The sequence below is a fragment of the Cyprinus carpio genome, chromosome B20, assembly GCF_018340385.1.
Source record: "Cyprinus carpio isolate SPL01 chromosome B20, ASM1834038v1, whole genome shotgun sequence".
Lineage (NCBI taxonomy): Eukaryota > Metazoa > Chordata > Actinopteri > Cypriniformes > Cyprinidae > Cyprinus > Cyprinus carpio.
The window spans coordinates 5623468-5635678 of NC_056616.1; the positions used below are offsets into that span (position 1 = coordinate 5623468).

A 12211-nucleotide genomic window follows, 5' to 3' on the forward strand; every position below is an offset into this window, starting at 1 on the left:
CTCTCTCTTTAATAGTAAAAAAAAAAAAAAAAAAACCTTCCATGGCCCTTAAGAATGTTAAAGTTGTATTTTACTTTGGCTTAACCCTTTAATAGGCAGGGATATAAAAATACCTTAGAAAATTCATTCATTGGGGCACAATAATATAATTTAATTTACTAATACTGATATTTTTTGTATTCTCCCATATAAATGACATGTAAAAGAACTGAACATATAGGCCTACCTTAAGGTCAGCAGCTATCCGATGCTGTTGCTACCATGTTACTTTTAGATTTTGATACCATCATTTGACCTGAAAATCTGCAGGTATGCTCTTTATATATATATATATATATATATATATATATATATATATATATATATATATATATATATATATATATATATATATATATATATATTCTTAGAGCTTTGGTGCGCTCACTCACTATTCCTTTTTCTAGCTTCCCATATGCCTTTATTTTTTATTTATTTATTTGTTTTCCTTTTTATTATAGAAAATAGGTGTGTGTGTGACTTTCTTTCTCTCATGGAACACCAGCGTAGATGTTTGTCAGTATGTCTGAGCTGCTCTCTTGGTGACCTGGATGGAGATCAAGGCCTGTCAATCTGTAAAAAAATAAATAAAAAAAAAGGCATAATTAGAAGTAGCTCATAAGACCTGTGCACTATATTACAGTTCTTCTGATGACATATGATAGCTATTTTGCAGTCTTTTTCAGTGTATGAAAAATACCAGGTTCCACTTTCTTCTATATATAACTGCTTTGGTGTTCCACAGAAGAAAGAAAGTCAAGTTTCGAAAGACATGCGGGCGAGTAAATGATGACAGAATCATTTTTCGAGTAAACTATTAATTTAATTGGGAATCCCATTTGAAACACAGTGTGTGATGAATAATTTCTATTCCACAACGCCTAAGCTGCTGCACATTATTGTTACACTGCAGGTTACTAGGGCTTGTTCATTTTTTGTTCTTTGTGAATGCATGTCATGTGGTATTGGATGACCTGAAGTCAAATTGCATTTTCGATAAGAAAAAATTCTGATATTGAGAATTTGAGAGACATTTTAGAAACCCAGCTGAGATTGACATGACACTGGAGAAAGTGCATAGGGAGACATAATCATCATATATATTTGTTGTTTCCTATACCCAGCATCTTGGCCTTACTCACAGAGAATAAAACATGCTGGAAATGATTGTAAATCATTCAAGGCAGATGGAAGACTTTTTCTCTGATAGTTATGTGTAAGCTTTTCTTGCTTTTTTGCCTTTTGGGAACCAAATGCAACATTTATTCTGTTTGAGTGGATTTTCTATGGATTACAGAGCATATGGCACATATTTTAGAGTCTAATTCCTCATCTCTAATCTTAGTTCTTCATTTTTTGCTTATTAAATTGTATGTATTATGCTTATGCCCAAAACCGCACTGTCCAAGAATCCTGTACAAATGTCTTTTGAACAAGAATCCTCATAGACTACTGTCTCTGCAGAGTTCTGATCAGATCTATATCATTTGTAACCCAATAGTCTGTATTATGTTTGTAATAAATCCTCTGTGTGACTGCTGCCAGACCAATGGCCAGTTGTCATGTGCTGCATGTGAGGATAAGGTTTCAGGCCAGCCCGTTCCCAGTAAAGCAGCCTGAACAGGAAGTCCTTCTGAAAACCCGTTCTCCATGATGCCTTACCTATTAGTGTGGAATGCATGGTAAATGTCTTGACTGTCGCCACTGTGTTCTGCTCGGCTCACCCTTTTCACATTTCTTCTCAAATCTTGTGGAGTGCTCATTATCTATTAAAATACAGACAAGACCCACTATCGCTCAAGAGAAGCTCCACGCATCAGTGTTTGTATCAGTTGCCTTAATTCAATAGCTGGCTGCCAGGGAGAGATTAACTATTCAGGGCAGGTAGTTAAAGGGGCTATTGTGTTGCACCGCTGTGCAACAGCTACGATTGGGGAGGCTTTTGTCTCTGGGGGCTCCATGCCAAAGCAGCAGCCAGGGCAAGGAGGGATGGAATTCTACACACACTTACAGTATCTCTCCGTCAGACATCTGTCAACTGACCGCATGTGTTGTAAATACTTAGTGTCATAAATAGCAAATATTTGTCAGTGGCTTTTGTGACTACTTGTGTTTGCCAAAATGCAAATACAGCTTTAATTTGGGGTAAAAGGCTTTACTGTTGGCCTGTCCAAAAATATATTCTCAACACATAGATCTAACAATAAAGGCTTTTAAAAGTATTATGTGTTTTCCAATCTCAACATTTACCTTTGGTCCTTTGATCAGACAGATAAGTAATAATGTGAAAAAAGACAGGAATTGCCATGTTGGGCAGCTCAAATATTTTTTCAGGAGAATCTTGAAGTAGATCTTGGTTTACTCTAAGGCCAAAGACCCTCAGATAAAATTATTTCTTTGCAAAGGATCCCTGACTAAAATATAATGATATATTTTAAATATAAATGCCATGTGTGAAAAAAGTGTAATATGTGTGAAAATATGAGAAAAACGTTTTTATATTATGAAGACTTACACATATTGTTTCATTAAACAATATGACGTTCTTTTTTACTGTTTTTAAAAAATGGTCAGCTGAATAAATAGTAAATTCACTCATGGTTTCTAATAATAAAAGTTATATAAAATTATACTGTCAATGATTGGGTAAATATAAATGACATCAAACACCGACAAATACATTTGTGTCATTTTTTCCCTTTAAAATTTGGCATCCTCTGAGGGTCCCAGGACATAGTTTGAAAACATTTTAGTTGGTCTAAAGGCCGGGACACACCAAGCCGACTTCAAAGAACTAGCGGCGACGAAAGCCGATGGTGCTGTTGCCTCGTGTCGCAGCGTCGGACCAAACAGCTGTGTTCAAACACACCACACAGACTACAGCCTAAAGCCTGTGTTATACTTTCCGCATGAGCAATAGTGATGGGAAGTTCGGATCATTTTACTGACTCGGACCTTTGAGTCTTGTTAAGCAAAATGACCGAAACTTTTTTTGAGTCATTTCGTTAATTTGTTAATTTTAGCAAAATATAATTAACATGTTACGTGCTACTTCCCTTACACATCTACTACTTATGCAAACGTTGATCACACTACAAACAATACAAAACTATAATGGTATAAGAAACAGAAAATAAATAATTAATTGTTAGCTCACCACACCTCTTATATCTGACAAATCTTCAGGATTTCATCTCTCGAGTAGCTAAAGGTCATAAGCTAAACCTATGCAGAGCCGTAAAGAGGATTAGTTCATCTCTCGAGTCTTCAGGTTTGAGTCGTTCATACTTTTGTCACGTGATGTGACAGCATTGGATAGAGAAATTAGTAAAATTACAACCTTCTTTACAAACAGGTACATTATTATTATTATTATTATTATGTACTCTTACAGTTACATGATGTGTTTCTGGTCTCAAATTGTAGCTTTTTATTTCTAACAATTTATAAATGTGTGAATTTCTGTCATGATGGTTCTTTTCCATAACACTGAATGTGGTAATAAACTAAAGAGTTGGTTATTATATTATTATTAAGTCTTTTTCCCTCAGACTGCATAGGTTTAGCTTATGAGGCTGTCAAGTGATGAACGAACGACTCAAACCCGAAGACTCGAGAGATGAACTAATCAATTCTGTTTCCGGCTCAGACTGCATAGGTTACACTTATGGGGCTGTCACATGATGAACGAAGGACGCGAAAAACCCAAAGACTTGAAACATGTGAACTAATTCAGTGCAGAACCTACAGGATATTGCGCATGCATGACTGGACGAATTACTCCCCGAGACGACTTGTTTTTCAAGAACGACTCATCAATAATGAGCAATCCGGACGCATACACAGACAGCGCGGACGTGGACCATTTGTATTTATACTACTGAAAGCATATGCTGATGGTCCGCTCCACAACAAACATGTGAACAAACAATTGCCCAGAGTTATTGCACATCTGGCTGTCTTTATATTGTTTTGTTGATGGATGGTACAGGTTAAAGTAGCAACGGCTTCTTCACACAGCCTGCACATGTTCAGTTGGGGCTTTTGAAGCCTACTGGTCACAAAAAATGGGAGGCATGCGGATGTCCACGCAAAGCCTCCGCACACACACTCCAATGATGATTTATACGTCCATACCAAATTGTGTATTAAACTATGCTCCTTTCCCTACAAAGAGCTTAATTATCATAGAGATAGATCTTTACGATCTTAATATGTAAATAGTAGCCTACCTCCGGAGCGTTAATTTGTCACTTACAGCATGGGAGCAGCAGAAGGATTTCAAGAATTATCTGTTGACCAAAAGGGTACGTGAAATAACCAAGGGATTCTGTTTAATCTTATCACCTTAACATTTGGTTGTTCCCAAAGTCTACCAAAGAAGTGGGAACAGAAGGCTATCACTTTCATTGTAATCCACAATTTACATTTAAAACGAAACTTCATTTACATGTTGAGCGGGAAGTAATACAGTATAAAATGTTTGCGCTTAGGATGTTCGGGGTTCATTCTGACTCAGCTGAATCCAAAGTGCTGTTTGTACTTTGTCACTGCTACTCTGTAATAAAAGTTATTCTTCGTCAAAGATCTTCGACGTACTCATCAATTTTTCTTACAGCAGCTATCAATAGTATAAATTCGTCATTCAAAAGGAGAAACCGAAACAAATATACGAGATAAACGCAGATATACAAAACGTAAACAAAGCAGCACTTGCTACCATTTTGAATATCAGTAACGTTGATAACTTTAATAATTTTAAGTGTCTTATGTTGTTATGAAAACTTTCGCATATTAAAATGATTGGGAAAGATCATGTAATATTTAAACAGCCTTCTGTCTGTACCGTCTTCATTTACGTGATCATATCCATCACACTCACTCCAATTCCCGGACAATAACTCAATATCAAAACTTAACACCAATTCAGAGAAACATCCGACAGCCCTGACCCCAGATTCAACATGTTGAATTGGGCAAACTGCTGCCGATGTGAGCCCGACGAGAGCTGACGAGTGAAACACACCAAACAAACTAACCCGACCGTTGCTCGCCGTCGGCCCGACGTTGGCCAGTGACCGACCATCGGCTTGGTGTGTCCTGGCCTCAGGGGTGTAGCTAGTAATTTGGGCCCTATGAAAGAATATGAGGTTGGGCTCCCTACCACACCAAACATACACTATATTGCCCAAAGTATTGGGATACCTCTTTCTAATGAACAGGTTTGACTACTTTAGTAATTTCCATGAGTACAAATCTTAATGTTTAAGCATATAATGATAGCGAATTGTGTGGTTCAAATTTTATTGCAACAGTTTGGAAAGGACCCTTTTCTATTCTAACATGGCAATGCCTCTGTGTTGTACCTTGGAGTTGTGATTGATGATAAGTTAAATTTCTCAGACCACATTGCTAAAACTGCCCGGTGCTGCAGATTTGCTTTATACAACATTAGGAAGATCAGGCCCTTTCTTTCAGAACATCCTACACAACTCCTTGTTCAAGCTCTTGTTCTATCCAGGCAGGACTATTGCAATGCTCTCTTGGCAGGTCTTCCAGCCACTTCTATCAAACCTCTACAATTAATCAAAAATTCCGCTGCCATATTAATCATTACTGAGCTGAAAAGAATGCATGTCATTAAATTCAAGGAATTAATGTTTGCCTACAAAACCACCACTGGCTCTGCACCCATTTACCTAAATTCATTACTTCAGAGTTACATGTGCATCTCAATAAATTAGAATGTCGTGGAAAAGTTAATTTATTTCAGTAATTCAACTCAAATTGTAAAACTTGTGTATTAATTAAATTCAATGCACACAGACTGAAGTCTTTGGTTCTTTTAATTGTGATGATTTTGGCTCACACTTAACAAAAACCCACCAATTTATCTCAACAAATTAGAATATAGTGACATGCCAATCAGCTAATCAACTCAAAACACCTGCAAAGGTTTCCTGAGCCTTCAAAATGGTCTCTCAGTTTGGTTCACTAGGCCACACAATCATGGGGAAGACTGCTGCTCTGACAGTTGTCCAGAAGACAATCATTGACAATCATTTAATACACGAGTTTCACAATTTGAGTTGAATTACTGAAATAAATGAACTTTTCCATGACATTCTAATTTATTGAGATGCACCTGTATGTGCCCTCTAGAAGCTTGCATTCTGCAAGTGAACAGCGTATTATTGTGCCATCTCAAAAAGGTACAAAATCACTTTCACTGACTTTTTCATGAACTGTTCCCTCCAGGTGGAATGACCTGCCCAACTCAATCTGAGCAGGCGAGTCCTTAGCCATCTTCAAGAAACGACTAAAAACACACCTCTTCCATCTTTATTTGACCCTCTAACTCTAGCACTTTCTATTCTATTTTAATTCTACTTTATTTATCTTCTTTTTATTTAAAAAATACTAGCTTCTATTTTTTTTCTATTCTATCTATTTGTTTTTCTTTGTGTGTGTGTGTGTGTGTATATATATATATATATATATATATATAGATAGATATATATATATATATATATATATATATCTTACTACGTGTACTGTGTTAGGCTAACCAAGACTTGTCATTTAAATTTATATACTGTTGCTCTTTTGTTGGTTTTGACTACTTTTATTGTCCTCATTTGTAAGTCGCTTTGGATAAAAGAGTCTGCTCAATGACTAAGTGTAAATGTAAACAGGATAGCCCATATCACCAGCATTTTTCCAGCAGTATCCAACATTTCTCAATCATGATCTTACTTAGAAAACTTGATTCAGCTAAATGTGAATATTAGCTTAACAGCTGTATTCCGTGTTTGCTAGCTACCTATGCTCATACAATTTCACAGCATACAATGTTAAAAATGTTCTATATTATGAACCTTAGCCCAAAAACCTTTAGCTTCATACACTGCAGATAATTGTGACCCTGCCTGTGGAAACACGGCTAAAGTATTTTTTTTAAAACAGTAATTCACTCCTTGATTTGCTTAATAAACACCTCATTTTGACCGACATGTTTATTGTACATTATTTTCTATGTGTTTTTTGCTAAGTTTAGTGTGGCAAAATAGAAACGCAGCTGTAGTTCACATGCAATGTATCTGGTTGCCATGACAACCTCACACTGCTGTTCTGCGTAATCAGAGTGTGAATTTGTGAACCAAATCGTCCAGCTCAGTTTGCCCCGCCTCGAACTCAGAAACATCTCTAATGACAGTTTACCATCTGATCTCAGTGACTCTAGGCTACGTAGGATGGGACGAAACCATGCAGTGGGGGGGGGGGGATAATTTTGCAGAAATAAGTAATTTTATTTGTAACTCTTGGGTAGATACATTTACAATTTCTATTACATTACTACTACTACTTGTACTACTAATAAAACAGATCTCTGGGGGCCCCAAAAGTGCGTGGGCCCATAGAAGCATCCTAACACAACCCCCTCACCCCCCACCTCCCCACGAGCGTTGCCCCTGTCCAGCCTTAAGGAAACATAATGGGATGCAACATTGCCCACTGTATATAGACCTAATGTATTTCTCAGTATAATGTGTAATGAACCTAATGAAAATGTGTACTTTTTTTCTTTATCTTCACAGATCAGTCAAAAGGAGGGTCAATGTGGCCATTAACATGTGGCAATATAATAGAATCAGAACCAATATGGAACATCTCTGTTTTAATCCAGAAAGTCAACTCAAGGGAACATCATCAGTAAAGGCTATCTAGATAGCAGAAGCTGACCAGTTCACTTCTAATCTAAAGGCTATTTGGTCTGTTTGGAATTCATCCTGGTACCCCTAACAGGATTAGTATGTGTCAAGAACCTCAATGGCCTCACCTTCTTCACTCATATGTTTGTCATCTAAAGGATTTGATGTTTCTTTAATGATCTTCACATCATTTGCCAGAAAACATAACTGAGGAATTTTATTTTGTTCAGTGCACTCTTGTAGCATAACCACTGGTTACCATGCCTCCCATTTGCCGGCCCCATCGTGTACTATTACTGCTCAGCACCTTCCTGAGTCTTGGTTTGGGCCTGGAGTTCACAGGCTCAGAGGGTCAGTGGGCACGCTATCTACGCTGGGATGCCAGCACCAGAAGTGACCTCAGCTTTCAGTTCAAAACAGCTATATCAGATGCTCTGGTTATCTACTTTGATGATGGAGGATATTGTGACTTCCTGCTCCTGAGCATTGAGGAAGGCAAGCTGAAGTTGCGTTTTAGCGTGGACTGTGCAGAAACCACTTTAACCTCCGACAAGATGGTAAACGACAGTCGCTGGCACTTTGCCACCATCAGCAGGCACAACCTGCGAACCGTGTTGGCACTGGATGGAGAGTCAAAGGTGGATGAGGTGAGACCGCAAAGGCAGTTCATGAAGATTGTCAGTGACCTGTATCTTGGAGGAGTCCCTCAAGACATTCGAACATCTGCCCTAACACTTCCAGCGGCTAAGGAGATGCCACCATTCAAGGGAATTATTACAGACCTTGGTTATGGGAATCAGGTTCCAACACGCCTAGGGAGCCAAAAGGTCTGGTTAGAGATGGAAGGCTTGTGTACAGAGAACCCCTGTGAAAATGGAGGCAGTTGCAGCATGGCTGACGGTGAAGCTTACTGTGACTGCTCCAAAACAGGATATGTAGGTCGTTACTGCAATGAAGGTAAGAATGTTTACCTTTGATTTTGAAAACATATCTGGCCAATAGTCTGATGTAATTTATTTTAAGTAATCTATTTTTAAGAAAACATAGGCAAAAACTTAAAAAAAAAAAAAAAAATTACTAATAATAATAATAATAATAAATCTTGCATTAAAATAAAATCAAAACTTTCCTTTCACACATTCAAGGTAAATTTGTTAAAGTAAATTTATATGGTTCCCTATCAATCTATCACACCCAACTTCACCTCATCAAACGACTAATTGGGATATTGCTTCGATAGACCAATCTACTTTGAGTGTAAACTAAACGAGCCAATGCACATTGGCATGCAGTTATTGCATCCAGCTGCCGCTGATCACAGCGTGAGTATAATAAGGCAGCAGGTGCAATGCATACCAGGTTTTCGCTGAGGAGCCGAGCCAAAGAACCGGCGGCTCAGCGGTGGTACAGCAACCGAGGCGACGGGACGTGACGTCTCCGTTCCCTCCTTCAGGGAATGAGGGTTACCAATATGTAACCGAGACGATATGTTTACTGAAAAACAAGTTGAAAAATATTTGCAATGACATTTTTTTTTTCTGGTTGAACATCAAGTTTGACTGAAAACATGTTGCATTAAAAAAGTAAAATGGGTTTTGCATGCTGTGTCATGTTGACTCCTGTTTCAAATACTGTTTAATGTCATTCACCCTACCTCATACATCTCCAAACACATGCATACGCAGCTAAATTACACCTCAAAGTATATTTCATTAATCTGTGAAATTATCACATTGGAACTAGACAACATTACTGATTATTCACAAGCATGCTAAGCATAACCTTTTTCAATTAATGATTATATGCAGTGGCCTCAAAAAGTATTTAGACGCTTGTGTCGTACTTAAGAATGTGTGTACTCTTTGCATTAACAAAATATGTTCATTTTTATTTTACATCAAGATAGCATACATACACTTTTGAGTGAAACAAACAAACAAACAAACAAATAATAAATAAATACAAAAGTTACTACCTGTTTATACCTGTTTGGATACCTTTGACCACTTGCAGGGTACTGATAATATACACTAAAAAGCCCTGAAATATCAACTTGCTATATCTGCAAAAATGTTTAGAAAATGTAAGTGTCCAAATAGGGCCTCTAATGCAATAGAATGTGTCAACCTAGAAAAATTTAGTAATGATGTTTTGATTATCAGTAATTACTTTGCTTATTGTATCACTCAAGGAATAATGATTGAGTGACAGTTTATGTCATCATTGTGTGCCTTGTTTTTTTTTTTTATTTTTTTTTTTTTATAGTCATTGTTATAGGTTAAATTATACTTTTTTCATCAAATATCCAGATCCTGCACGTTACAGACAAGTGAAGGTACACTGCAATTTCAAGAGTTGAACCTTTTGACTGAAATTTTTATTTTCATTTCTTGATTCTAAACGGTCAAGTTTCTTTTGTCAACTGTACTTCAGTGTTAAGACTTATTTGGGATTACTCTCACTGTAGACTCACCAGTAGGTATTAGAATAAGTCTCAAAACTGATTATACTTTCCCAATGCACACTGAATTGCCAAGAGACTTTGGTGCTGTTGTTATGAGAGATTATTCTTTTCGTGTTGTGCCCTGTGTATAGTCTATAATTCCACAAGCATCTCAATTTATTCAGGGCATGAATATAACGGCATCCAGTCAGGCAGGGAATCAGTATACCCAAACCTGATTGCCTGACTTTTTGCATTTCGTGATCAAACCCAAGCCCTTTAGACTGATCACTCCAGCCCTGTGCCTCAGTGCTCCTTTATAAAGATTAAGAGATAGTCGGTAGCGACAGGAGATCAGGCGGTATGATCAGATCACCTTTGGATCAGTAGGGGTGCTCAGGGCTGGAGGGCTGGTGAAGGATGTTTCTGTGTCTATGGCCTTCTGGCAACCAGTAGGCCTAAAAAAGTGCCCTTAATGAGGAGCCAGTCAGCAGCTGCTCTGTGATAAATGTGAAGCAAGTGGACCTCTAATCTCAGCCTGGGGGTTTTGCTCAGCCTGTCCTGTGCTTTGACTGCAGGCGTGGCTGTCAAGGCCGTCATGGCCAGTCTTGGCTTCATCAGGCCCCAGTCGTGTCCACAGATTAATGGACGTGTCTGATAACGGATTGCACCACTGAGCTGTGGGAGCGTTCTGTAATTAGGGGCGGAACGAAAGAGAAATGGCTAATTCACTGGGGGCGATGGGGGTAAATGATGGGCTTAAACTTGGACCGACATGCTCTCAGCACCTCACAGCATGGCTGCATTTACTCATTGACAGGAATTCACTAAGAATGAATACCACCCAATGATAGCATTCATTTGTGCATGATATCTGGAGCACCTGATTAACTAAAGATATTATGCAAATCTGTTAAATGTACAAATATGGCCAAAAAGGTGTGCTGAAATCAGTGTGTATTCTGCATATCCACAATTCCCTAGTTTACAAGCTGATTCTAAGTGTTAGGTTGTGGAGGATTTAGTAGACTACCAAGAGCTGAAATGTGCTTGACTACACCGGGATATGCGTAATATAAAGCTCTTTTCCAACATTCAGTCAAAAAGATTTAAAAAGGCAGTAATTGTAAATTAACAAATTAATTGCAGAGTTTTGTTAATAAGGCACAATTTATGATGGGTCTTATTTTCAGAGAAGGGTGTTTCTTCAACTTCAGACACTTATTCTAGGGGCTCATTTATATTAAAAGTTGGATTTTATATTAATGTTATATAAGATCACATTAACTGACTTGGAGACTTTTTATCAAGCCCTCATCATTCAGATTTGCTAAATGTAATATTATTTTTTATTATGTAGATTATTGTTTTCTATTGCCAGACATTTAGTTGTCCAATATGAAAATTGACTATAAAATGTATAATCATCTAAACAAAGGCTGAAGTAAACATAAACCACTTATTGTGTGAAAATAAAAATGATTGACCACACTAAATGATTTAGCATCTGATAAAGTACACTTGGAGACAATAGGGTCAGTGAAGACAAATGAGGTGGCCAAAAATGTCATTTCCACAATTGTCATTTCTATCATAGAATGCATGTTTTGAGACATAGTGGAAGCAACACTGTGGTGGGGTTTCAGAAATAATGAAAAAAAGAAGAAGAAGATTGGGAGAAAAAGGGTGCCCATAGAAGGAATGAGACAAGTTTGTACTAAACAATTGAAATGGCTTAATGGAGATAATCATGATGCAATGCCTAGCACATGTAGTGCCTTAATAAACTTGCAGATTGAAACTGGCTTCAATCCAATTCCAGTGTTTACCTAAAGACCATTTCATCAGGCACAAGCGCCTGGCCTATAGTTTACTTCCGGTCTTTGTTTGTTTATCGTTCTGGCTAGTGGTGCCGGCTACAAACTCAGTTAAAGTTAAAGTGATGAGTAATGAAGTTGGGCTCAGGTAGTTGTACTGTGGGATGTAGTTTCCCATACATTTTTGTCCCACCACAATA

At 37.7% G+C, this 12211-nt stretch overlaps 1 protein-coding gene across 26 annotated transcripts in view; it reads left to right on the forward strand.

Annotated features, from left to right (window-relative positions):
* Positions 1-12211, forward strand: part of LOC109102711 (neurexin-3b) — a 332713-nt gene that overhangs the window by 591 nt on the left and 319911 nt on the right. For all 26 annotated transcript variants that reach the window (XR_006157472.1, XR_006157473.1, XR_006157474.1 and 23 more), the window contains exon 2: positions 7638-8708. Coding sequence is in view for 22 of the 26 variants with exons in the window: in XM_042746642.1 (XP_042602576.1) it covers positions 8012-8708 (697 nt within the window). In the remaining 4 variants the exon portion in view is untranslated. The remainder of the gene's footprint in view (positions 1-7637; positions 8709-12211) is intronic.